The 27,374-nt window shown below is 39.0% G+C and overlaps 1 protein-coding gene across 1 annotated transcript in view; it reads left to right on the forward strand.

The window, feature by feature from the left end:
- The window catches only part of CNTN6 (contactin 6), a 102,650-nt gene extending 80,185 nt beyond the window's left edge, over positions 1-22,465 (forward strand). Inside the window, exons 11-22 of the mRNA XM_085235563.1 lie at positions 1,473-1,600; positions 6,645-6,820; positions 7,161-7,278; positions 7,801-7,959; positions 8,046-8,195; positions 12,310-12,380; positions 14,742-14,976; positions 15,521-15,636; positions 16,591-16,777; positions 20,236-20,348; positions 21,581-21,749; positions 22,365-22,465. Coding sequence (XP_085091689.1) covers positions 1,473-1,600; positions 6,645-6,820; positions 7,161-7,278; positions 7,801-7,959; positions 8,046-8,195; positions 12,310-12,380; positions 14,742-14,976; positions 15,521-15,636; positions 16,591-16,777; positions 20,236-20,348; positions 21,581-21,749; positions 22,365-22,465 — 1,723 coding nt within the window. The remainder of the gene's footprint in view (positions 1-1,472; positions 1,601-6,644; positions 6,821-7,160; positions 7,279-7,800; positions 7,960-8,045; positions 8,196-12,309; positions 12,381-14,741; positions 14,977-15,520; positions 15,637-16,590; positions 16,778-20,235; positions 20,349-21,580; positions 21,750-22,364) is intronic.
- The last annotated feature ends 4,909 nt before the right edge of the window (positions 22,466-27,374 follow it).

Genomic DNA, 27,374 nt, shown 5'->3' on the forward strand with positions numbered 1-27,374 from the left:
GAACAAGGCCTGATGTGTGTAATGCATATAGCTACAAGCATGTAAATACAAGAGAGGAATACAGAAAGGTGCTGTGATGGTTTTTGTGATTTAACAGCTATGATACTACTGCCAGCTTCAACTACTGCTCTTGTTATTGTTCGTTTCCTTTAATAATTCATTGCATCATCCAATCTTATGTTGTCAGTAATAAATATTAAATACCCAAGTTGTGATGCATGAATTAGATATTTTCTTTTTATAAAAGAATTCTTGTGTTAGATTTAAATGTCAATTAAAAGGGGAATATAAAAGAATAATGCAGTGCTTCTGTGAGCTCTGGAATGAATGAAACATCTTTTCCTGGGGATTTATGACTTACGTCTGGATTCTGTCAGATCCAGCAAAGCGTGATGTTGAGTGCAGCTCATCCCTGTGCAGTGCAGATTCTCTGATGCCTACTAAAGAGTGTGCACACACAGGGGCCTTACTAGCAGGAAAGGCTGTGCACTGAAACCCCGACCCCATTTTCATGAGATTCAAGGATCTTTCAGCCCACTGTCCTTCTGAACTCAAAAAAATTGTCAAAAGCTTCAACATCTACCAGGAGCAATAGCTGGATGGAAGAACTGACATCGAATTAAGAAAATCTTATGGAATAATGTCATTCTGACCTAAAGCTCGTTGCCTAACAATTCCATTTCTGTATATTCATGAAACAAATCCCTGAGTTGTGAATTGTTGTCCGCATATGTAACAGGAAGAGGTCCCAGGCCTAATGTGAAAGCCTACCTACAGAAAACTACCTACAGAAAATTCACGCTGAGCACTGCACTGGCATGCATCCGAAAGGCATCTCATTGACATGAAGAGGCATGTAAACAACCTTAAAAACTAATTTTGTCCTCAAAACTCAGGAGTGGTTCTGAAATTACTATTAAATGCAATTTACCCAATCCTCTGCAAACTTATGTGAACAATATAGTGACTAACAAGGTGATTTGAGGGCCCTGGGAGAGAACAGCCTATCTGATTTGGCTCCTTGGCTTGTGAGATGGCATTTCAGCATCTCAGCTACTCTGCTAATGTCTTTTAATAATCCTGACAAAATTGCACAGGCAGCTGGCCTCAGACATAACATTAGTATAGCATCTTAGCATTGGGATCTGGAAAAATAGCCCCCCATGGTAAAATACAGGACAATTAGATAAAAAGTTGGGTCTTCCTTCTTTCTCTTGAGACTCCTAATTTTACTACAAGCGATCTGGATAAGTTAATGGTCAATTTCAGTACGTCAATATAACATTCTCAATATAGAAATCAATAACGAGCAGAGGTGAAAATTAGTTGCTGCATATCCAGCAGAGAAAAGAAACATAATGGAAGCATTTAAATATTAAAAGAAGCATTGCATTTTTATTGCAGTTCCTGTAACAGAAGCCTTTTTTTTCTTATTCTCCTTTTATTGCTTGTTTGTTTGTTTGTTTTCCCAGGGCCCTCTTACTGGAGGATGGCAGTCTCAGGCTCTACAACATCACCAAATCAGATGCTGGGGTGTACACTTGTATAGCAACAAATCAGTTTGGAGTTGCCAGAAATTCAGGGAACCTGATTGTGAAAGGTATTTTAGTATATTCCTTTGTGCTTTACGAATAGTAGAAAGTGTGGGGTTTTGTTTTGTTTTGTTTTTGCTGGGATGCTCAAGACTATACCAATCACTGTTGCTATCAAAAGGTTTTTCCTTGCAGTTTACAGCTGAGAATGAGCGACGTCACCTGTAGCAAAGAAACCTCATGAGCACAGCAGACTGACAATCACTGTGTTTATCAGAGAGGTCTCTCAAGATACCAACTGAAATCCACAGTAACATTAATGGTGATATTTGCACTGCAGTACTATTTAGAAGTTGCAGGCATTGGGCAGCCTGAGGTTAGCACAACACAGGACCAATATGATGTCCCTGTTGCATGTGTTTATTCTGCTCATTTTTAACTTCTGTCACATCTGAGGCTGCAGAAGAGACTGTAAAATGAAATAAGGCATTAGGAATTAATCTGAATATTAGGTGCTTTTATTTCCTTCATCATGACACAGATATGTGTTGCACTTGTTGCATCCCTGCAGATCCTGAAGCCACCCACTCAGCTGCTGGGTGCTACTTTGGCACCCTTACAAAGAGAGCATCTCTTTGAGGCTTTCAGTATGGGCAGTTATGAGAGGCTGGGGCTGCTGGTGTGACTTCACACCCTGGCTGTGCTCCCAGGGCAGTGCTGCTCCACACGGGTTACCTCCCTGCAGCAGTTTCTACCCTTCTTTGAAACACAGATAAATGCATTGTGGAAGACATAACAGTCCATTACATCCAAGCAGCCTTTTGCTTCAAGTTTTTGCAGCACTGATGGATGGTCCATCTCCATTAGTAAAAAGTGCTAGTACCAACTTATCTCTCAGGTGGGCCAGTCCAGAGCTGAAGGACATAAAAAGAGATATTGTTTGTGTAGCTGTTCCTGTGAGCAGCATGTGTAATGACTGTGCTCTGTATCCTCTGATGTCTGATCAATGAGGGGAAGAAAAGAAGGAAAACTAAGGCAAACGGTGTCTTTTCTTTCTCTTTTTTCCTGAATGATCTTTTTGGTACTGATATTTTCTTATGCAAGTATTCATATTTGTTGATTTTAAATGAGAAAGAAAAGTTAAAGTGTGGAACTTGTGAGATTATAGTAAACATATTTCAGTTTTGCAAAAGAGCTAACATTAATAATGAGTGCAGTTACAAGGAGAGCACATTATTACATGCAGTTTATAACTGCCTTTTTTCTTAATATTTTCATTTTCAATGAATTCAGAATATTCACTCTAGCCTGCAGGAACGTCCTTCTTCCTAACCCACTGCAGTTGTCTAAAACTGTTTTCATACTATGAAAGAGCAATTAGCATTGATGCGGTGCAATGTGTAATCTGAGCTGATGTTACAGCACAACTAGCAGTGAATGCACTGAGAACTTTAGGGTTTAGGTGGCTCTGATTTCATTGAAGTTAGACACCATTACAGCTACCCCATGTATACAGCTTAATGGAGCAATATGAAAAAATCCCATTGAAAAAAAAATGAAAAAAATATTTTGTTTGGCATTTAGGAAGTTTATTAAAACACTGAGTAACAACATGTTATAAAACTGATCTTGTTTGCAGGGAACATTTGTTTTTGTTTCCCCTCTGGAGAAGTTTTGGTTGTTCAATTATAGGCCTCGTTGCTTCAGCATTATTTTCAACTGAAATGTCAGAACTTGGAAAAGCATATCTAATGTGCAAATTAAGTTTATTGCTGCTCATTGAGTTGTTTATTCTTTGTGTGAGAAATCTTTATTATACCTCAAGCACTCACACCATCTTAGCTGTTTTCTCCTTTGGAATGGGTCTTGCCATTTAATACACATCTAATGTTGCTAAACAAGATAGATAGATAATGAAGAGCCATGTGCCTGTAAGAAGCTTTTCAAAGTATTTGAGGTGGTCGTCTTAAAGACAGCTCCACAAAGGAAGCAGAAAATAACACACAAGTGAACAACTCTGCATGCAAAGCTACTGGTTATGAGCAGGCTAGAACAGAAGACACAACAGGATGATAATCCCACAAGAAAAGAGGGTAGTTTTTTTTTGCTAGCTCCTAAAAAACTCCTACAAAGGAGGAATTCAATAGGTTTTAACATGATCTCTGGGATTTTCAATTCATCTAATACTGTTTCATAACAGGATTGCGTTTATCTCATTTCAGATCTCTTCGAAGTAAAATCAAATGGCACAAGAAATAATGTTACTGACCTTATGAGGCAATCAGAATAATTTTGGAACTTCCTGATTAAAAAATTGTCAAAAAGTTCCCACCCAGCAAACTGATGGCCCCTTCCTACATTATAAACAGTTGTCTCTGGAGGAGTCTTAAATATTTTACTGCGTGGAGCACCTTTTTCTATTTGTATTCTGTGGGTTTCAGAACATAACCGTTGAATCTGATTATAAATTCTATGCAATCCTGTTGCTATCATTCTTGCTTAGTTTTGCTCCAACTTTTCCATAGAAATAAAATTGATTTCATTTGTAGTGTTTTACTTATTTATAGACTGCTGTAATTGTGCACAGTGCATAGCAGAAGAGTTAAAATGCACCAATCTTGGTGACCAGCCATCCAATGCAGAGAAGTAGGAGTTACAAATTGAGGTAGTGTTAACTCTTCTGGCAACAGAGGTGAGATGGGGCTTGTGAAGGGCAGGTATTTTAAAGACAGGGATAGGGAGTATTTGACATGGAAACTTAAATAGTGGTGCAAAGCTTTATTAAAGCTTAATGGACCAAAGCAAAGAAAGTGAATTTCATCCCTGCAGTAGGCGCTGTGGTTGGGAGCTTTGCTGTGGTGACAGAATTCAGGGGTACCTCCAGGCTGCCACCAATGCAATGCAGATCAGGCACACTCATGTCAGCTTTAAGCAGGACAGATAAAATACCAGCAGCAGTTCATACCAGTCAGCAGAGAACTCATCTGGGACCTGGGAGTCTCTCTGAGCAGCCTGGGAACCTGAAGCCTGTAACAACCATTCAGTCTTATCCAGATATTAATGTTTCTTTACTTCCCTGCTTATTTGCTTTCAACAGCTCAGTGTAAAGATGCACAGAGTTTATAAGCTTAAGGACGGAGAGATTGTCACAGGATGGCCTTGCAGGATGAAATGATGGGCTTGAGGGCCACCTTAGGCCAGATCATGCTTCTCCATCTGCAGGTGGCAAAGGACAGTTCCAGCTATCACAAAACCAGCTTTCCAGTTTTTATCTTATACCAAGGAATTCTTTCTTTCTTTCTTTCTTCTTCTTTTAATGTACACAGCATTACTTCAGTTCTTACCTCAAAGTGTTATTCATGGTAATCTATTTCAGTTGTGGGAAAAAGAAGCGCTGGAGAATAAAAGCAAGAAAGTAAAAGTTTGTGGAGGCTTTCTGTAGTTCTTAGATACTTTTCAACATTATTCTGTAAAAGTTAACTGTACTTCACAATGGAATTACTTCGCTTGAGATTTATGGAGCCATGTTCTTTGCCAGTGTGTGCTGAAATCAGTGGAGTTGTGCCAACAGAGAATATGGCCCTTGAATCATCTGGAATTTATTGCAACTGACACTCTGCTTCCAGGGAGAGGGAGAGATTGCTTTAACTTAATGATCAAGTATCTTCAAGACAGTCATCTGAGGCCTTCACATTTCTGCAGTCCTTGACTTCAGACAAACGGATGGATCTGCTATGATGGTGGTTTTGCATGAAGAGCAATCAGAGTACAGAGGGAAATCCAATAAAGTGTTCTAAATCTGGGCTCCAGATGATGGGAACTTCTGACAGTCAGCTTCTCAGCGATTCCAGAAAAAAAAGTCACCTAATTGGCCTATAGCAATAGAAATCAGACAAACTGTTTTCCTTTGATAACGGTATGTGGTATCTACTGCAGGCATGTCATTGAAACTGGAGATTTTTGTTTTAAAAGGTTGGCAGAATATGCATCACCCAACCTTGCTGTTTCTCGACCACTGCTGTAACAGTCACTCCAACAGTGCAGCTCAGATGCTGGGAAGAAGCCCATCAAGCTTCAGTCCATATTACCTGCCTGCACCTACCTATTATTTGGTTACTACAATGGTGGTAACAATCTGAACAAAAATGTACTTGAAGGTGAAGTACTGGATGCCCTATCTGCACCAATCCCTTGGAACCATAGCCTTGGTAACTAAAATTCTGAATTTTTGAATGCATTTATTACAGATAGAGTTAAGCCAGCATGAACACTAAACTAATACGACTCCTGCAAGGTTTCTTCTCCTCCTCTCATGTTATTTTCGGAACGCATTAATATTGTTGAATAGATTCTGCTCTCATTTTATTCATGCGCCTCTCAATTCTCACCATTTTATAACATTTTCATGCACAAAAGCTTTATTCAATGGAATTGCTACAACAAAGTGGTTGTTATCTCTAATCTATCTGCCAGTCATAACAACAAAAATGAAGCCATATAAACCCCTTTCTTTCCCCTTCAGCAAACTACTAGTTCCCTTAATAAGATCTACAGCTTTATTTCTCAGTCTAAGGGGTTAAAAAAGATTACATAGATATTTTTTCTCTCTGTTGAGATAGCTTTCTTGAGTCTGTAATGTAAGCAACTCTACAGTAAACTACTGCTAAGAATGTGGATTAAAGATCTCACTGTATTAAGCGGAGATGGACACCAATTTTGTTTTTGCTGCAGTTTCCTATAAGGAAGCATTTTCAAACCTGGAGAACTGTGGGTATATTTCTAACAGTCTCAATAATTAATTCTGCACGTTTTAAGCTGAAGTCATATCTATCGACTATGGGATTTACAAAGTAACATATGACTAATTTAGCGTGTTGCCTCTGACATCTGCTCACTCTCAAAGCACACAGAGTGCTCGTATGGATACTGCAGAAGTAATAGGCTGCACATGGGTGAGAGTGTTCTGAAGTCATCACCATATTAGATATAATCTTCTTTATTATGGAACATCTGCGCCAATTTTACATCATTTCGCCAATGGCACAAAGCTCATTCAAGATCTACTATTTTTATAAGCATTTTAATAAAAAGGAAATTGTTTTGTCTCCACAGAAAGGACTGTAATTACTATTCCACCTTCTAACATGGATGTAACAGTTGGAGAAAGCATAGTCCTTCCATGCCAGGTTTCTCATGACCCCTCCATTGCTGTGGTGTTCACGTGGTCATTCAATGGCAACAAAATTGACTTCAAAAGAGAAATGCATCATTTTGAGAGAATTGGAGGAGTAAGTTTTTAAAACTCTTTAGTGCTTAATGAATCTATTTGCCACAGTCATTAGGTCACACAAGCATTTTTCATAACTCTTCCATCACTATTTATATGCGTGGCAAGTCTCTGTTTCTTTAAAAGGATTGCAGCCATTTATTTTTCTTTCTTAGATTTCATAAAGGCACTTGAGTTATTTGTGAAGCCATAATAAAAATGTCCACATGAGAAAAACTGATGATAGCTATGAATATTTTAATTTAAAAGCTGGATTTTTTATTAATATTGAGCAATTTATAAAAATGTCCAGTATGAAAAGCACGTTGTGAGTGATTAGTTTACTTTCTTTGTATCTCCAGGAATCTGTTGGAGATTTGATGATAAGAAATATTCAACTTCATCATACTGGGAAATATGTGTGCATGGTGCAAACAACTTTAGACAGTCAATCTACAGCAGTAGATGTAATTGTAAGAGGTAAGTTTATTAAATGTAGACACATATCTTCTGGAGAAATTAGTATTTCTTAGCATCAGCTGTTGTTTAAAAAGTCCTAGGATGACAGTCTAAGATTTCGGTAACTCAGGGGGAGATCTGTGCAATTGTGCCTTGGCGTTTTTTGGAGGTTATTCTTTCTTGCTATGCAGTTCAGCAGAGCAGGGAATAGGGAAGCACTCCTCTTTCAAAAGAACGGTGTCACCTGCTCCTTGCTGGGCATCTCTGCGTCATGATATAGGCAAAAATCAAGAGACCAGGTCTCTTTCCACTCTTTGAAGATAATATGAAAGATCACTTTCTATGATCAACTAAGTGATAAGATTGAAATTTTAGCTAATCCTTCTACTATCAACAGCAAAAGAAATTCTTTGATGGGAGTAAATCCTGTAGCCACTAGTAGAAATCAGATGTCTGTACAAGGCACCGCCTTGCACTCTCAATTATCCTCAGTTGTTGTCTTCTATTTTAAATACATTTATATTAAAATATTTTTTGCTTTAGGTCCCCCAGGCCCGCCAGAGAATGTTAGAGTTGAACATATTTCTAGCACTACTGCTGTGTTATCTTGGAAATCTGGAATAGATAACAATAGTCCAGTCCAGATCTACAGCATTCAGACAAGGACTCCTTTCTCAGTTGGATGGCAGGCAGTTTCAACAAGTGAGTGATTTGAGAGTTGCCTTGTATTTTGTGCATATAACATTAATTACTCCAAAAATATTGTTTTATTGACATGTTTATTTTAGTTCCTGAAGTCCTCAGTGGTAGGACTCACAAAGCAACAGTGGTTGACTTAAGCCCTTGGGTTGAGTATGAGTTCCGTGTGGTTGCCAGCAACAGTGTTGGAACTGGGGAGCCAAGCAAGCCATCAGCTCTACTGAAAACCAAAGCAGCAGGTAAGTCCCTGGTTTCTCCTAGTTTTTCAGCACAGTACGTTGCTCGTTTGCTATTGTGAGAGGTTTGTGGAAGCAAAGCCTCTCTACTTCAGAGTTTCTTAAATATATCTTTGGTGTTTTACCAATTTGTGGCTCTTATATCTCCTTGACCTGCAATACCAATGCGAGTGATGCTTGGACATGCCTTAGATACCACGTGCATTTCTCTCCAGCTACAAGATCACCTGAGCCAGCAACAAAGGCTGGAGCTGGGCTGTGCTTTTATACATCCCCAAGTGTGCCTAATGCCCATGCATGAATGCAAGCTTTCATTGAAGCAATTGTGGAGCAACTTCTGTTTTCCTCCTATTATAGCTGTACTTATACTCTGCTCAGAGACTTGAACAGAAAATGATAAAGCCAGCTCTCTGGCGTACCCTAGCATGAGCACATAAAGCCTTTGCTGCTTAGGCTGCTTGATATCTGAACATCAGTGGGGACAGGATATTGGCTTTAACCGGAGGAAATAAATTACAACATCCAAAGCCCAGTGAGGCTAATAGCTTCTACTGACTCCAGGACAGGATCTTTCCTATCAGTCTGTCTAACCTTTACACATTTATCTTCCGGGACTTGGAACCTCATGGGAAGAAAGCTCATTCTTGGATGACCAACACTGTCAGTCCTTTAACCTTCTCTGTTTGGTACAATTTATTTGAAGCCCAAACCTTTGCTTTGTTTTATGTTTCTCTCAGCCCCCTGCGTATCAGCTCTCTCCCACCCATAAAACCAACAACTGTAGGATGGAGAGCAGTGAAATGGAAGCAGCTTTTACAATCCACTTTCTCCTCTCTTTTTATTTCATTTGCCATGTGCTGAAGTAAGTTGCATTTCAAGATTGAACTCAAAATTTAATACTGTAGATTATATAGTAGAAAATGCGAGAGCTGCTCCAAAAGTAATGCCTCCTATTTTATTATCTTGCTCCATGACATCAGAGGCAGATGTTGGTGATATGGCAGCAGAGGTTGAACCTTCCCACCAGCATTCTGTTACATTTTATTCCCACGTGGCAGATGGCAGCAGAGGGGCAGTCTGACAGAATGGTGTGTATGAAGCAAAGGTCTGTGAAATGCAGAAAAAATGACACTCATTGACTTTCATGAACGCTTGGTGAACATTTATGGAGACAAACAGTGGATGTGACCACAGCGAAGGGAGGGTGGTGTGTTTGAGCAGTGTGACAGCAACAATGGTCACCTCTGCTGGTGGAGGATTTGATAAGCACATGCAAGCTCATGTTCATCACAGGCAAAAAAATACACAGCTAGAGGCAGTGATTGTCTTGAAAAAAATTTTTTTTTATGTGAGATGTTGCTCTATCAAGTAGTCTTATTGTGCTCTTTGTAGCTGTTGTATTTTCCATAAAAAGAAATAGGAGGCATTTCTTTTGGAGCAATTTAAACACATACAGTCTTGGAGAGGCAGATTCATCTATTTATCAGAATACCCACTACATTATTTGTCTTCGTGCCATATTTTTCCCAAGACAGAATTGCTTCAAAATGTATTAAATCAGTTGATTTAAATTAATAAGAAAGGTTGTTTTTTTTTCCTATTGTTGAAGTAAAAGATTCTTCTGAGTACTGGTGCCAGAAAAAACTATTTGAACGTTAGAACACCAATTTTGATAGATTTTGTCTGCTTGCCAGGTGCAGAGGGAGAAATCAAATGAGGCTCATTAGCAGTCAGGACCACCTGGCCAGTATGGCAATGCAGAGGGTTGCAGGCTGCTCACCAGCACAAGGCTGGAGAGCTCTCAGCCTGCAGCAGGGACCAATCCTGTGCTCAGGTGGAGAGGGGATGTGTGCCCAAGTGGCACAAACCTTCCTTCCTCAGGAGAACCCCAGGAAGCTTTCACGTGGGAGAAATAAGGGCAATGTGGAAACGGAAGGCTAAAGAAAAGCTGCGGACAGGAAGAGGCTGAATTTTCTGTATTTCCCCGCAGAGCATCAGAGATATATGCTTTCCAACACACAATTGATCATGGAGTCAAAATTAGTCTTGAGAGGGTCTTTCTCACTGATGCTGCCTTGGGGCTTTGTGAAGTGTGGTGTTCCAAACCACCTTTGCAATCAGTAACAGCTCTCATCAGTTCTATTGGGAGGATTCACAAGGCTGGGGCTAGAAAGAGAAAAAAACAATAAAATTACTATTATTTATCATGGCAGTAGCATAAAGAGCATTATTTCCTTACAGTGTAGTGCAAGCTGAAGCTCAGCAAAGGGAACAGAAAAATTCACATCAGGTCTCCTTTACTCAATCCCTTCACTGCTGTCCATTGCTCTGCCTCTAAGCATCTCTGTGCAGTAGGAGTCTTCAATTCTTAATAGACTAGGGAACTGCATGCAGCACCCCTGTGTGGAGAGCAAAAGACCAGCAGCGAAGGGAGAATTTCAACTTTGCTGTTACAGTGGCTATTTTGCCAGCTAGAATCTAAGCATTAGTAGATCTGTGGGTGCAAATGAGCCGCTGTTTGCTCCATTAAGATGGAGCAGAGAATTAATCGAGGCTCTTTTGGTGCACTCAACTGTAATTTTTCATCTGTTTCTCACCTGTGGCCCAGCTGAGGCTCTGCTGAGCAGTAGCACCAGTTTTTTTCCCATGCAAAGGTAGAAAGTGCTGAACACATTTAACAAGTGAACTGAATTTGTCTAAGCTGACTCGTGAAACAGCAAAGTAGTAGTCTAGAATGTCCATTTTGTTATTTTTTTCTCCTTTAATGTTCTTTTCAGTCTCAGGTTATTTATCTCTGATGTGCACAAAGACATGGATCGCGAGTGACAAAATGGAACACCTGCACTAAACTCCCAAAGGAAGGTCCATTTGCACCTTCACTCTCTTTTCTGACTGCACAACAAAATCACCTTAAAATCTCTACTTTTCTAGAGAGAATGAAGTCAGGTAAAGATTTAGTTGGGGGTTTCAGCCAAGAAGTGGCAGCCAGTTCACCTACCTTTCTGGGAATGTGAAGAGCTGTTGCCTTTATTGCTCCTCCTGGAGCTGTGCTTAGCACCAGGAGGAAGACTTGGGGAAGGGCAGGCAGTCATGGCAAAACTTGCCAGAGCTGCTGAAAAAGTTTTGGCCTCATCTCAGCACCATTTTTAGCAGTGGAAGCTGGCTGAAGGTAAGAACAATCTTGAAACATCAGGAAATAATAGCAAAGGTTTGGAGGTGGCAAACAATATAAATGCCCTCTTATGGGGTTTTTTGCCTCTTTAAGTTGTGCAGCTGTCCTTTTTTTTTATATACTTCTCCAGTAGCAGAAAAACAGCATGACATCATCCTCACAAGTAAATTTATTGCAAATTATACTATAGGAACAAAGCTGCTTTGTCTAAATCCCATCCATCACATCACAATTCAGTGTCCAGAAAGCAGAAATGTTTATAGGCTGATGAGGTGAGTATGTGTATTGAGATACAGAGCAAGAGGCAAGAAATACTTTCCTGGCATCTCCACCAAGAGCCATTAGACAAATGAAAGTCCCTTCAGCCTGCAACAGCAACATATTTGACCTCCCCCATGGACCTATGCAGCCACACACTTGGAGCACCAATGGGGAAATCAGGCTCAAATCAGTGCACATTGGGTCTCTTGCAATACTGGCAGAAGGAGAACAGCAAATTACGAGTTTTGAATTTCCTAAGGAAAGCATGCAGCCAATTAAAAGAAATTAATATATTGCTCCAACAAGGTGTTTACTGAACAAATGCACAATTAGTAAATCAGTAGTGTTGCAGCTACAGTCTGAATGGAACAGCATTTTGCCAATTAGTTGATGAGGCATAATAATGTCAGATACTCGATGCTACTAGCTTCTTTAATTAATTTTTTGAACCAGGGTACTCGTGTATCAAATACATCTGTGGCTTCAGCCTTAGAAACCTGAAAATGTGCAAACATTATTTCAGTTCACTTAAAATGCACTGTAATAGAATGCAGCCCTTGTTGCACATGTTGAGTGGCAGAGTAGCTGCATGTGAGAGGAGCTGGGAGGAAGGCTTTATTCTTGCAGTAGAGGAGACCCCCAGCTGTGGTGGCTGTTGCAGCCCTGGTGTTTTTTGTCCTCCAGTTCCCACAGTGGCACCAACGAACGTCAGCGGAGGAGGAGGGAGCCGTTCTGAGCTGGTCATCACGTGGGAGGTAATTGGTAACTCAATTAACTTAAGCTGTCTGATGGGGGATTCTATGGGCTCAATCACAGCCCTGCTGAAATTCAGAGCCTTTCAGCTATTGGCTTGGGCTGAGCCTGAGATTCATCCTGCATCTGGAGAGGAAACAGTCTGTAAGATACACAGCAAGTTTTCTGTGTTATAGTGAACCATTTATAAAAATAAACAGCTTAAGAAGCATGTTATAAAGATGTTTAGAAGTCTGTATAACCCTCTTATCTCCATTGTACAGGAGGTGCTTAACACACTAATCTGCTTGGCCATTTTCTGCATTAACGTTTTTCATACTTTTGTTTACATGTTTTTCATTCTGGAGCACTGTGCTGACAAGGCATATCCTATTATGCGTTAAAGGAGATGAACCCTTTAATTCTCCAGCACTCCAGCAAGAGGAGAGAATATACAATTTCAGAACCGTTAGCACCATCCTGCAAGTTGCAGTGAGGGAGTGGAGTGCAGGTCAATGAGGAGAGCAGAAAGAAGAAAGTTGCCCTCCTTCTCCAGCCAACAACTAACGTACAACCTCTGTGTTTTTCATTACTTAAAAGTTGTGTGTCTCGAGCTGCATGTGGTCATCAATTCATTCTCAATTGGGGCCATGGCTTCAAAACTACCACACTCCCTTCATAAGTCATGGAAAATGTTTATTCATTAAAAAAAAATGTTCTTTTCCTTGACTTCATTATTTTTCAAAAGAAAAGCCAACCTTGTGTCCAGAGTTTACAGGAAAGGAAAATAAATTAATTCATTCTAAAAGTGATGTTATTTATCAGCTGAGTGATCTGCCTGTGTTGTCCTGTATGCTGATAACTTTCCCATTTAACCAATGTGACAGGAAGGGAAGTGACAGAGGAAAAAAATGAAATCCCAAATCCCCACAAGATAAATAATAGTGCCATGCTTTCCCCTTTCCATTGTCCAAGCAGCGAAACTTCGCTTTTATTGAACTGAGTTTTCCTCCATATGCATCTTTCTCTGTTGTGTTTCATCTTCTCCTCCACCAATCTATTCTTTGGGAGCAGAATGTGAAAATCGAAAAACAGCCTGAGAGATCTCAATCAAATTATCCTGTTCGACTCCACGGCGTGTCCTGAAAAATAGTTGGAAAAAATACTAATTAATAAGTGAACAACATTGAATGCGACTCTCTGGCTTTCTGTGATGAACTCACTAAACATTCTGATTAAATCTGAGGTCACGGAGGCCTCAAAAACAACCTAAATGCTCTAGAAAGTAGCTTGAGCTCTTATCAATCCCCACTGCACCCTCAGCCCTCACGTTTAACTCTCTTGGGTCTGGATAGGAAGTAGAAGGAGCAGATTGATGAATTAATGACTGTAAAACACTTAAGAGATGACAACATTTGTTAAGTATGTCAGATCGGGGTTATAATCTTACTATCACATTAAAAGTAATTTATGAAGAAATAAATAAATTCAGTGCTCTGAAATCGACTGATGTTTCCCCAATTTTTCCCTCCCACCTTCTCACACCAGTAGCACTCCAGGACCCACCTCAGGGGCAGCAGTTCTGCCCTATGTACCATTTTTCCTGACTGTTTTTCTGGGCTTTGATGAAAGCATCCAAATTAAATGAAATTTTGCTGGCAAAACTTCCTTCCTCCATGTACTGCTGTTCTTTTCTTGTTTTACAAATGTTCTCTTGCCTTGAAAAGCCAGCATAGAAGTACTTCTTTTTCCCAAGAAAATAGAAGTGTTCATTCTGGATACAGTCTTGATGTAATTGCCTGTTCGGTATGAGTCATTAATACATATCTTGACATGAGATTTTATTAATAGAAACATTAATTTTGTCATGTTAGCTTGCAATAACATTTCTGTTCTAAACAAACTTAAATAAGAAAACGTTTGTGCGCTCCAAACTCTCCCTTGTTCTAAGAAAATATATGTGCTCTACACATGCACAAGCAATTATACAGCTGACATGCGCCTCTACATACATTTGCTCCTTTCCCATCTCTTTCCTTCTTTTAAAATCATTTAAAATTAGTGTTCCTACGCCCCTTGGGGGAAAAATTTCAGCTATAAAGTGAGTTGAGTGAATTGCTTTTAATTTTGAAAACTTCATGCCTGAAAGAGAATAACTTTAATGGAGCTGATCAGATCTTTTGTTTCTAAATTGATTGCCTCAATAGATTTATTATTTTGATTTTTATTTCAATATTACATTGACTGATGGAGCAAACATTATTATCTTCTCTAAGGCACAGTCAACTGAATCAATACTCCTAAAATATTCTGAGAAAATGAAGATTCAATTAAAACAGTGTATACTTGCAAATGCTTATTGACTGACTGCCCTGTCACTACAGCCTGTGTCAGAAGAACTACAAAATGGAGAAGGTTTTGGCTATATTGTTATGTTTCGTCCTCTTGGCTCAACAACGTGGACAAAAGCAGCGGTGGCTCCCGTAGAAGCAAGTAAATATGTTTACAGGAATGAAAGCATTACACCTCTGTCTCCTTTCGAAGTGAAAGTTGGCGTCTACAACAATGAAGGAGAAGGGACCCTGAGCTCTGTATCCATTGTCTACTCTGGAGAAGATGGTAAAGTGTGTTACTCTTGCTAGTAGTGGTTGTGTACAGCCTATGGGTCCCAGGTGTGATAATGTAGGTCTCTATAGGGGTGGTAAGAAATCTGTTCAAAGCTGCTCATTGCAGATTCTCAGGAGACACGGGACAGAGGATGGGAATTTGGAGGGAATGAAGGCAAGGAAAAGATTTTCAGAGTTACTTTAAGTAGATGGCATGTTTCAATACACTTGTCTCAGGAGCTCCCACTGAGCAGAATGAGAACAAGCAGGAGACATTCAGAACATTTTATCTATAGAGAACCCAAACCACTCAGTACAGATGATCTCTAAAAATCTGTCCCAGATTACAGGTTATGACCAATTTTGGAAAATTACAGTTTTGCTACTGTTCCACAATAAACGGGCAGCAAAACTAAAGATTCACACCAGGTTTCCCAATCCTCTCCGTGCTGCTTCCACCAAGTCTTGATTTCTTCTTGAATCTCTCTAACTTTCTGATGCAACACCCTTTTGATACTACAAATGCTCCACTTGCTGCCTTTTCTCTCATGATCCAGAGCCACAGATAGCACCAGCAGGCACTTCAGCACTGAGCATCTCGGCGGCAGAGGTGGAGGTGTCCTGGCAGCCCGTTGCATGGAACAGGCACACAGGCAGGGTGCTGGGCTATGAGGTGAGGTAGCAGCTGCTGCTGCTGCTGCTGTTGTTGGGGTGGGATGGGGGTTGGGGCTGGGATTGGGCACTTTGCAGACATCCTTTCCCCAGCCACATTGGTATTCTGGTTCTTCTTCCCTTGCTGCCAAGTCAGCAGATAATGCAGCTCTTCACCTGACTCTCATTAACAGCATTTCACCTGAGATAATCACAAGCATTTACAGACCAGGACTGTAGTTCTCACCCAGCCTTTTTGTAATGTAAATTAAAACCTCAAGATTAATCATTTGTGATGGCCACTGTAGAAGGACTTGTGCTTGTTCTTGATTCCACAAAACAAGGTTGATCCTCCCTCCTCTTACACAGCCTTAGCACTGCCTGAGCGTGATGGGGGAAGCTGATATTTAGCAGACATGCACATGACCTCCATCATTCCTTTTAGAAGAGAACGCACATTATTACCACCCAAAGCTTCTGCTGCGGTGTGTTTGAAAGGCTTTGAGCTTCTCATTCCTGTTTACAGTGAGCAGCAATACCCAAACCTTCCAAATCAAATATTCATTAAAAACAAAGAATGTCTAAATGGCTGTCACAGAGAGAAAATTAGACAGGATGCAAAATAATTAAAATCTTCTTAGATGATGTAGATAAGTGTTTCTTTGTATCTTTTAAAAAATTTTTTCTTTAATCTGCTCAAACTTAAAAACCAAAAAGCTTTTAAAATATCTTATGTTATCAAAGTTTTCCTTTTGGACTTCTATAAGGATTTCATTTGCTTTCTTAATTCGTATTCCGTTTCTAAAATTTTATTTCTTCTCTATAAATATTCATGCTTGGTTTTATTTCCTGCTAGTTTTGTATACGAAAAATCCAGTACTCCTTGAAATCTTCACTCACAGCTTGTCTACTTGCCAGCCAAACCAGTACTTGATTTAAAACAATGAATTGCTTTTTCTTTGTTTTGGCTCTTCAGGTTTTATATTGGACCGATGATCCCAAGGAAAGCACAGCTGGTAAAGTCAGAGTCAATGGGAACATAACAGCCCAAAATATCACAGGCCTAAAAGCTAACACAGTGTATTTTGCAACAGTTCGGGCTTACAACACAGCAGGGATGGGGCCCTCCAGTGCCCCGGTAAATGTCACCACTAAAAAGTCACGTGAGTATTCAATTTTATACAACAAATGTTGCAGACTCCCAGGTGGGATAGTGACATTTCAGCTTACCATGACCCAGCTTGCTAAATGTTGCAGTACCAAGGAAAATGGGATCCCAAATTTCTTCATAAAATTAAGCAGTGAAGTCTGTGACTGAGAAATTTCTCTTTCTCTTCTTTGTTTCTTAATTTTGTGGTCAACGTTGAGTTTGCTCAGATTCTGGTATGCAAGATGTTAATGTAGTATTTAGGTTGGCGTTCAGTTCTGTCTCAGTGGAAGCTACAATTCCCAGTGACTGAAATCAGCCCTGAGCTTATTTCTTTTACCCTGTTCTTCATACGTGCTCAGGTAATTCTCTATACTTGCAAAACTAGATAACACGGGTGTTTTTGTTCCTACAGCAGTAGCAATAATTAGAAAGGATCTTCTTTTCAAATGCAACAGTGTGCCACTTGCTTTCAGGAAATTTCAAAAGAGATTCAAAGTCAATTAAGGAAAGATATTCCACAGGTCAAACTGTACGTTTGGGTATGGGATTATGGCTTCTATTTTTTTTTTATTTTTCTTTTAAGGAAACTTAAATTCTCTAGATATTTCTGGGGTCCTCTAAACTGTGCCATGCAGAGGGGAATGTATGTGACACATTCACTTAAATACTATTTAATCAGTAACTGCTTAAATTCCCTGCAATTTTAGAAGCAAAAACACGTGCTTTTCTACTTGTGAGAATAAAAGCTACGTGAAATGTAGGCTTTCATGGGGCCATCCTCTGAGATAATACAGGAGTGCTGTTCTGCGGGATAGAACCTGTAAAGGAAATGCTCGCTAACAGAAAAATAGTCATAAACAGGAAATCTTGCTAATCTGCTATATACCCACAAGCCCTACTTTTTTTATACTTTCAGTGGACTATGTTTTCCCAATTTATCAACACTTTTGCACAAAAAAGGAATCTTCTGTCTCTCCTCATTTGTCTTCTTATCCATGTATTACTCTAGCTTATTACTTTAAAGTGCTAGACAGGAGCTAACGACTTAAATGAGTTCCTGATAAAATTTAATGTAGACAGCATAAACCAAAATAAAGCCAAAGAAAATATTTTGTAAAATTTCAAAGAAGGCTTTTCTCATTGACAATGTAAAATGGACTCATCTCTGGAAATGATTCTCTGTATTTGTATGTGTATTTGTATGAAAGAAAAGATAAAGACACATCAGTCAAGAAGCAAAACAAAAACGGGACAAATTTGATTTTGATTTACATGGATTTCATCTTCTGTCAAACTCAGGATGGTGCTAATAGTTCATTTAAAAATTAAAGTCAAAACAACCTATTTAATACTCAAAAGCATATATTAAAATTTTAAGCTCTCATTTCTGAAAGATGCAGGCATCTTCAATATGAGAAGAGATAGTACATCAAGAGCATTTAAACGATACATGTCTACAGCAGGAGCTTTGGCTTCAAGCAAATAGCTCTGTCTTCACACTCATTGCCGAAGATTCCTAGCGTTCTGTACGTGGCATTATTGTGTAGACTAAGCAAAACTTAAGAGGGCAATGGGCCTTCAGCCAAATAGGTGCAGTTCTGATTGAAACTTATCGAAGATCAGTTTAATGTCTAAGTTGATATCGCAGTGTAAGTTTACTGCTTTTTTGTACTGAAAGTACAAATGATGAATACTGCTCCACAAGGAAGTGTTAGAAGGCTCAGCTATTCTGCTTATTTTATTTATATGTCATCATGGTTTTAAGGGATTTCACTGCTTTTTAATTACTAATGCATATTTCAACAGATGTACATATTAGAAATACTTTGCAAGTGTAAACTTCAACTCAAAAAACCTGCGAGGGTTTCCTAAAACATGAGTAACTTCATTAACTTGATTTACTTAAGACTATCAAATGTTCTTGAAAAGGTTGATAAGTTAGTTGTGGAAAGGATTGGTCGTTTTAAATCTAAGGAGCTGTTCACAATGTTCATGTTTATGCATATCACTGTGGGATTGGGAAAGGACTATCCATTACTGCCTATTCTGGTCCTTGACTGTAGATGTAAACCAGATAATTCAGCTTAGGAAGTCACCCAATGGTGTTTTTTTTCAACCTAAAGTTTGGGAATTTAGATGGTTTTAAGTATTATGTTAAAAGAGTTTGAATATGATGATATTCACTCATACTTGAGGGCATCAGCTTTCAAAGTACCCAATCAATGAAAAATTTTACATCCTTTATATCTTACAAATGTTTTGTGTCCAAATTCCTTACCTAAAACATTTTATGAAAGCAGCAAAGAAGTTTCAAACAAAAATTTAAGTAAATTTGTGGTTTTATGCATGTGAGTGCACTCAAAACAAAAGGAATCTTTATCCAGTATGGACTTAAGGTTCATGGAAGGACATCTGCTTAGATTCACCTGAATGACCCAGTAACACTTCCTTTTCCAGACAGTGAGGTGGATTAAACTTTTCCACAGTCCAGAAGCAGATAGATACATAACAGACACCACTGATTCATTCTCTCCGTGTGGGCAATAAACAGATGGTGGAAGTATTACCAAGTCAGTAGTACCTTCTGAGTTATGTATGCTAACCATCAATATGCAGGAATTGTAGGGAGTGAAGAAGAATCCCAGAAGTTTAACATTTTAAAGTCAGGCCTGGGACCCTTACAAACCAGAAGCCCGTTCTCCAGATCTCTCCTCTCTTTTCTCAATTATTTTCAAATCCTTACTTCCTCTGACACCCCTGGCACTCTCCTCCCAGGCAGGATTTGGGGAGCACACCATGGAGATGGAGATGATGTAAATCTGAGACAGTCAGTTCAAAGGCACAGTTTCAACTTCACACATTCACACAGGATTCGATTTCTGTCACTCGTAGGCAAATTTTCAAAGTCCTAGCATTTAGGCATAAAAAACCTTTGAAAATCTACCCTCGGCCTATTATACTGAGAATTTATAAAATCCTGCAACGTTTCATGATGGATCACATGGAGACTTTAATGTGTAACTCTTTGTAGCCTATTCTCATGGCCGATGAAAATCGAGCCTTTTGTATTCTGCTCCTAGTTTCTAATTTTTTTCTGAAATCCATACAGCAAAACATTCTCTAGTCCATTAAAAGATAGATAGGAACAACATAATACTTAAATAAAATCTATCAAATGTAACTTGAACTGTCAGGCACTGTCAGGCTTTGCCTAATTTCCAAAATGAACTCACAGTAAGTGGTTCTGTGCTATGAATAGATCTTTATTCTGACTAATAAGAGAGCAATGATGAACTGGAAAATATTTTTCACTCTTTTAGACTTGAATCACCCATGCATTTGCTACTTCCATGTCAGAGTCTCATTCAATTACACTATGCAAATTAATATGAAGTTGTATCTTGCGATTATGTAATATAAAGTTGTATCTTGTGATTATCATCATCTCTTTTTTTTTTTTTTTTTTTAAAGCTCCCAGTCAACCTCCAGCAAATATTGCATGGAAACTGACAAATTCCAAAATCTGCTTGAATTGGGAACACGTGAAAACAATGGAGAATGAATCAGAGGTGCTAGGATACAAAGTAAGTCATTGCTTTATCTCATTAATCATACACGTTTTTAATAGAGGTGAAAAAAGAGAGTTGTAGGAATGTGTCTATTCATTACTCATGAAAAGGTGAATTTTCTGGAGTCACTGGGATGGTTGGCTGACATTTATACGAAGCATGGAAGAATATCTCATTTGGAGTTGGACGTCTTTATTCCAACACGAGAGTTTTCTATTCCCATTACTGGACTCCTCTTCTTCCTTTTCCCTTGTAATCTTTCTTGTATAATGTTCTTGCATTGAAGGAGTTTCACACGCCTGTAAGAAATAGAGAACAGCCTCTTTAAGAATTCAAGAGATGTTATAAAATATGTTTAAAAGTCCTTACTCTGACAATTCATAATCATAACTTTGAAAATAGAATAGAAGATACTCACAGAAAGATCAATGTGGGTGAAGTAAAAAACAGTTCTATAAATTTGCTTTTTAAGGACAGGAACATTTAGTTTAAAGTTTGTTTGCAGTGTCTTTAACCCCCAAAGACTTTCTGAAAGACCAGAAAAGTGGTCAGAATGGCTGTGGAGAGCACTTAAATGGGGAAAGGTTGTCAGGATCAAGATCCTTGTGTTGCTCAGCATTTAAGTGTCTATGAAGGAGGGAGGGAGGAAAAGGACAAAAAAAAATATTCTACCTTGTAATTTTTCTTGATATCACATCCTCTTACAGCCTAGTTAGTGTGCTTGAATAGCCCCACATACTGGGGAAGACATTAAAATCAGACTTTTAAGCTCTTTTCCCTTCTATCTAACATACCTGCTTCTCGGTTATAACTGCCTGTTATATTTTGTTGTGGAGAGAGTGCTTAAAGTTCTCAACACAGTATTTTCCATACAGTCTCCATTAACTCTATTTCTCCTTCTGCTCTGCTCTTCAATTGCTCTTTTTATCATAACTATGTAAAAAGTTTGTCAAACATGCTAATAAAGAAGAAAGGCTTCTAGAAGGCCCAGTCTGTAGGATCTCCATCTCCCCAGGGCATATGGGCTCAAGGCTGCTCCACACATTGTCCCAGAGATAAATTAGTGAAGAGACTATGTGCAGGCAGGCACTGGGTCCATCATATTTAATTGCAGAAACGTGCTTTCTAAGTGGAAACCCAGATGTTACTGTCCAAACTCCTGTCCTTTCATTTCTCAGCCATGTAAAGAACAACATAAAACTTGAAGTAATCGAGTAACCTCTGTTCTCTAATCCTTTTTTGTTTAGATTTTGTACAGACAAAACAGACACAGCAAAGCTCATATACTGGAGACAAACAATACTTCAGCTGAACTCCGGGTGCCATTTGAAGAAGATTATCTCATAGAAATAAGAACCGTCAGTGATGGTGGGGATGGCAGCAGCAGCGAGGAAATTAGGATCCCAAAAATATCGAGTACGTGAGATTGTATTTCCTTTCTCTGAATATCAGTGTGTAATAAGAAATCCACGTGCCTCTAAAAAGGATTAGCAGAGTTTTTGCTACCATTGTTGACCTCCCTTTGTACTACTGGGTGAACGTAGATTAGTCTCCAGTTTTCTCATGTTCATTAGTGGAGAAACTATTTCACGACACCTAGATGTGACCTTATCTGTAATGCTTTTCAGAGACGTAAGCTTTCTTACTGAACTCAGCTCTGCAGCTTTTGTGTACACTGCAGATTTTAATCCGATCTGGAGCTGCTGCATGCACCAAGGTAGATCTCCTCAGCTGCACTCCACAGCTCGTGCAGGTGCCCAGGCTCTGCTCTTATTACTCATGCAGAATGCATCCCTGGATTATAATTTACCAATCCAAACCCTCCTGCAAGCAGATATCTATGTGGAGGCATGGGAAGGTCATTTAAAACTCCCTAGAATTGCTGCTACGACTTAAAAGTGAATAAGAAGAAGCCATTTTTTGGATATTTTATTTTGCAGATATTTTTAAAAAGAGCATTGTTAGACTAGACCGAATAGGAAAATGTTTTTGGACAGAAATTTCCTTATTTTTATGCTTATATCTTTACAGGTTTAAGCTCCAGAGGAATAAAATTGTCTCCAAGAGAACTGTATATGTTGCCATCTGGGATCCTACTCTTGAGTTTTGTTCTTACATACTCTTTTCCTTGATGACTGAAGCAATGGACTCTAAAAATTGAACTACCTGTAGATTCTGTCTTAATACTTTATCACAACCAAAATTTCCAGTAAAGAAAAATAGTGGGGATGGGGGAGGGAGACAGAGATTGTACACATATAAGGAAATGTAAATATTCATAATGCATTAACTAAAAATATAAGCTTTGAAATTCATAGATAAATGTATAGGCTTTAATTAAATAGAGTGCTACCAAATATAACTTGAAATTGTGAAAAGAGCGATCTCAATTTTTTTTACTAATTCTTATTGAAACTCCAATTTAATGGTATGGTAAATGTGGAAGATTTGTGCCAGGAGGAAACTGAGAAGAGACTTGAAGTTGCTTGTGATGTGGATATTAATTATCTCACGTTCTTCAATGCAACCTCTAAACAAAAACCACCAAAAACATTTCAAATAAATAAGTTAGTTGTTTACTTTTTGTATTACAGGAACCACCACAGAATGCATTTTAGGAAGTGTATTTGTAGGGGAACTGTTAGTTCAGGGCTTCGACTGGTAATTGAACACTTGGTGAAGGGGTGTGCCTGGCCCAGACAACAGGCAAATTGTTTGCTCCTGTGCTCCCCACTTAACCAGGGGGTAGAGGCCCCCTGGACTCAGGTAAGGGCCAGCTGCTGGAAGGAGAGCATCTCTTGGACCTAGGCTGCTTCCTGAGGAGATGTGCTGCCTAGACAGGGATCCCTTTCACCAACTGGGTGAGTTCAGTTCTTTTTTCTATACGTGGCTGTTGGCTTATCTCTGAATGCTTTGGCTGGTATTTCTAAGACCCTGTCAAAAGCAATTTTGCTTCTTTATGAGCAGAACAATGCTTTACTGTTTTCTTCTGAAAAGATACGCTGTGTTAAAAGGAGGTATATGGATCAACCCCAAACCTTTGAATTTAAGAGAGTTTCAATGGTACCAGCAAGCCTTGAATCAGGTTTGGACAAGGCAGAACCTTTTATGATTTGAGATATACATTTTAAAAGGTTGTTTGATACAAAGGCTGTTCTGATCAACAACTTTTTTAAGGAGAGATTAAAACATATCTGTCTTCTATCACGTTTAGTTATTCTTCAGCTGGTATTGTTGCTCTTCACTGTAGGTTGAAAGTGTAGATTCATCTCTGGTATGGGTGTGAAGGTAAATGAGAACACTGATTTTCATCTTCTTGAAATATAAATAAAAGCATCTAATTAAACCCTTCAATCTATTGAGTTATTAGAATGTCAAATTAAACACCAGAGTGAGCATGACTTTCGAGTGAATAGATAGAGCTCAAAACATGAAGTCACACTGCTGTCAGCTTTAACAACATCCTATGAAAGTTGTTTGTTGTCTCACATCACTACTAGGGGACCTTCTCATCCTTCCCACTACGTTCTGATGTCTGTTTTCTTTTCGTTACTGACAAATGTATTATCTCATCTTTGTAACCATTTGCAACAACAAATTAATCAAATTCCTTCCCTATCCCTATGCTTCTGAAAAAAAGAAGGGCTCAAAGGGAGATGACTCTGAGTAAGCACATGAATGAGCAGAAGAATATGCTTTAACCTGTGCGTGATAGTCTTCTAAGAAGCTTAAGAAAAGATATTTCACATCCACAGGTATGGGAAGCTAAGGTGGAAGCAAGAGTCTTAATCATAGGATAGCTTAAGTTGGAAGGGGTCTTAAACATCACCCAGTTCCAATCTCTTGCTGTGGGGTGGCTGGCCCCCAGCTCAGGCTGCCTCGGGCCTCATCCATGGCCTTGGGCTCCCCCAGAGATGGGATGCCCACATATCTGAGTGAAGAATTTCTTCCTAGCATCTAACCTAGACCTCCCCTCTTTTAGTTTAAAGCCATTCCCCCAAAGCCTATTGCTATCAGACCGTGCAATTAATTGCTCTGCTCCTGTTTATAAGCTCCCCTTGAGTACAGAAAGGCCTCAGTGAGGTCTCCCTGGAGCCTTCTTTTCTCCAAGCTAAATGAGCCCAACTCCCTCAGCCTTTCTTCTTTGATATTGCCCTTAAAATATTAAGTTGTATGGGAAGTTACCAAAATTTTGATGCCTGGGATTACTGACGTGCTGACAGAACTCCACGTGCTCTGACATAAAGTAAAACCATAAATAATAAACACGTAGCAAGAGCATGCATTATGAAACGATGTTCAGTTTTGATTTAAGTACTCCAGAGGATGAAAAGGATATTAAATCCCTAGGACAAGGTATTTCACTAGGAATTGCACTCTCTGTTACATATTTGCTTTTTCTGTTGATGCTATCAAAGCCAGAAGAGTGTATTTCATGTTCTTGTGGCTACAGAATTGAGTATAGAAATGTGGGCTTTTCTTTATTGTGGATAAGCAAATTTTACTTGCATCTGGTGATATTCAATTATCCTCCTACTGAATTCAATATAGTGTTTCAAAAAGATGACCGCTGCAGTGGAGCTCTGACAGAGCTTTTTGCATTATTCCATCCCAGCAGGTCTCTAGCAGCAGCTTGTTGCTACCATTGCAGCTTGCGTGCATGCAGATTTTCTATCATCCAATAAGGAAGGGCTATTTATTTATTTTTTTTTTTTCAGTAAATGTAACTTAAACTCTTATATTTTATAACATACATGTGATTCTTTCACTAAGTTTAAAGAAAAAGGTTCTTTTCATTCAAGGAAAGAAATATTTTCTGCAGAGCGGTTGTGTAGAACTATATAGGAGGCCTGATAGATGATTAATTACAGGGAGGTTCTAAAAATATAATGCTGCTTTTAGAAGCCTGCCTCTGAGATTTCTACAAAGATACTAATCGCAGGAGTTACTAGGAAGAGGTTTAACACAGCTTTCAATAGAAAAGAACAGTGTAGAATGAGGTGGATATGGTATTAAGAAATGTTGTTAATACCCTAATGACAAATATTTTCCTTTATAGTGAAGCTAAACAAGGAAATGTTTTCTTAAGATTTGTTTTCATTTCTGCATGCATTACTGATTTTCCTTGCAAGGTGTTTTTCCCTTTCTCTAAAAGGTCATTTTCAAATCAGTCTCTTTCCCTGTGTTTGACCTCATAATTCCTACGTTTGTCTTATTCTGTTATTTCCATGGGAGAATCCCCTTTTAAATCAAGGGAAAACCCTAGGACATGGAAGATTGCTGACTTGAATAAAACAGTTCTTTTGCTGAGCTTCCTTACAGCTGGAACATAAGTGGATTGCCAACTAACTATTCTGCCTAGCAACTTCCAGTTGAGGAATATGCACATGTATTTACACAAGAAGGACCCTTGAAAAATCAAGGCAATAATCAGTGATCGTTACAGCTTCTGTTTCCTAGCTTTTCCGTGAGCCACCGTATGGACAGTGTCTGTTGTAGAACTCTGCTCCACCACTGTGGCCAAGTGCTCTCCTCTCTGCCTGGGGGAGTCAGGTGTTTGGCATCATAACCACTAAAACTAAGCAAGACATGCAGCTCTAGCAAATAATCTTTTCATTCTTTCCCTTAGGAGATGTTTACTTCAGCAAACAGAACTTAAATTGATCTAATTCACTATTTTGTTCTGCTGCTGTGCTTCCTAAAGTAGATTTACCTAGCGTTGAGAAACTCAAACAAGAGAAGAATGCCTTAAAACACAGCTTCTAAGCAGTCTTAAAGAGAATACCATTAAATAATAATATGACCCTCCCTTAATAAATGAAGTTTGAAGTTTGTTAAATTGTGGAGGCTCATGTTCTCTTCTTCCCTATCATTGTTTTTTGTTTCACTAAAATAGATGTCCAAATGAAACTGGACTCGTCAATCTACAGAACAGTGTTGAAAAGGCCGGGTAGCCAGCTTAAATGATTTCATCTTATATCTTTATAAAATGTTATTAAGACATCTGGTGCTGAAATAGAAAGAGTTTGGTTGACTGGAAGAGGGGGGGGAGGGGGGAAAGTTGGAAAAATAGTTTTGTTACTTGCAGTTATAGAAAACATTTGAAAATAAAAATATAAACTCCCTAAAACTAGAAATCAAGAGGAAGACAACGGAGAAGGGAAAGGAAAGACGAAAACAACCCCAGTTATTTGCCCTGTACTGGAAATGCTGGATGCAGTCCTCCCAGATTTCAGAGCATAGGATCAAATCCAAGACATGACTGAGATTTCCAACAGCAGGAAGAGTAATATCTATTGTATTTTGATGACATAAGCAACGTAGCAAAAAACTAAAACCAGTCACAGTCAGATTTTCATTTTAAATTTAATACATCAACAAAATATTTGTCCCTTAGGGAAAAAAAAAAAAGCAATTTTGAGTCTATCCAAATGTTTCAGTTGGTTCCAAATGCAATGTTTCACTGTGATTTAAGATCATTTAAACTTTCTTTAATGCCTCCTCCCTTCTTTATAGAGCAATTTCTGAATATGAATGCCAAGAAACTAAATAAAATAGCCCATGTGTGCTATTGTACCAACCCCTAAATCAGCATTACCGTGATGTGCAGAAACACCCTGTGTTTTTTGCAGGTCATTGGAATGCAATGCTAGAGAGGACTTGACACAGAGCTCTAAATCACACTTATGTATAAATACATTGCAAAAGCAGAGAAAGATTTTATTAATATCTGAATGTACTGCAGTCACAGAGAATTTCCCACAACGATTTGCTGTGCAGAAGCCAGAATCAATCTGCTCAGAGAGGCTTTTGCATGCACTGAGCTGGTGGCTGAGGATGCTGACACAGGTTTTATCTATTTAGTCTTAAAAGAGAACTTGTGTCCAAGTGCTCTTTGCACTTCCCTGGGTAAGAGCTATCCAGAATCTTGCTCTACAATAAGTATCCCTAATGCCTTTCTTCCACTCTGGTACCTGCATGTCCAAGGTACCCTCCTGTGCATCTCTTGAATATCAGTTGTCTGGAAGCTTGCATTGCTTC

This window comes from Meleagris gallopavo, chromosome 14, assembly GCF_905368555.1.
Source record: "Meleagris gallopavo chromosome 14, MGAL_WU_HG_1.1, whole genome shotgun sequence".
NCBI lineage: Eukaryota > Metazoa > Chordata > Aves > Galliformes > Phasianidae > Meleagris > Meleagris gallopavo.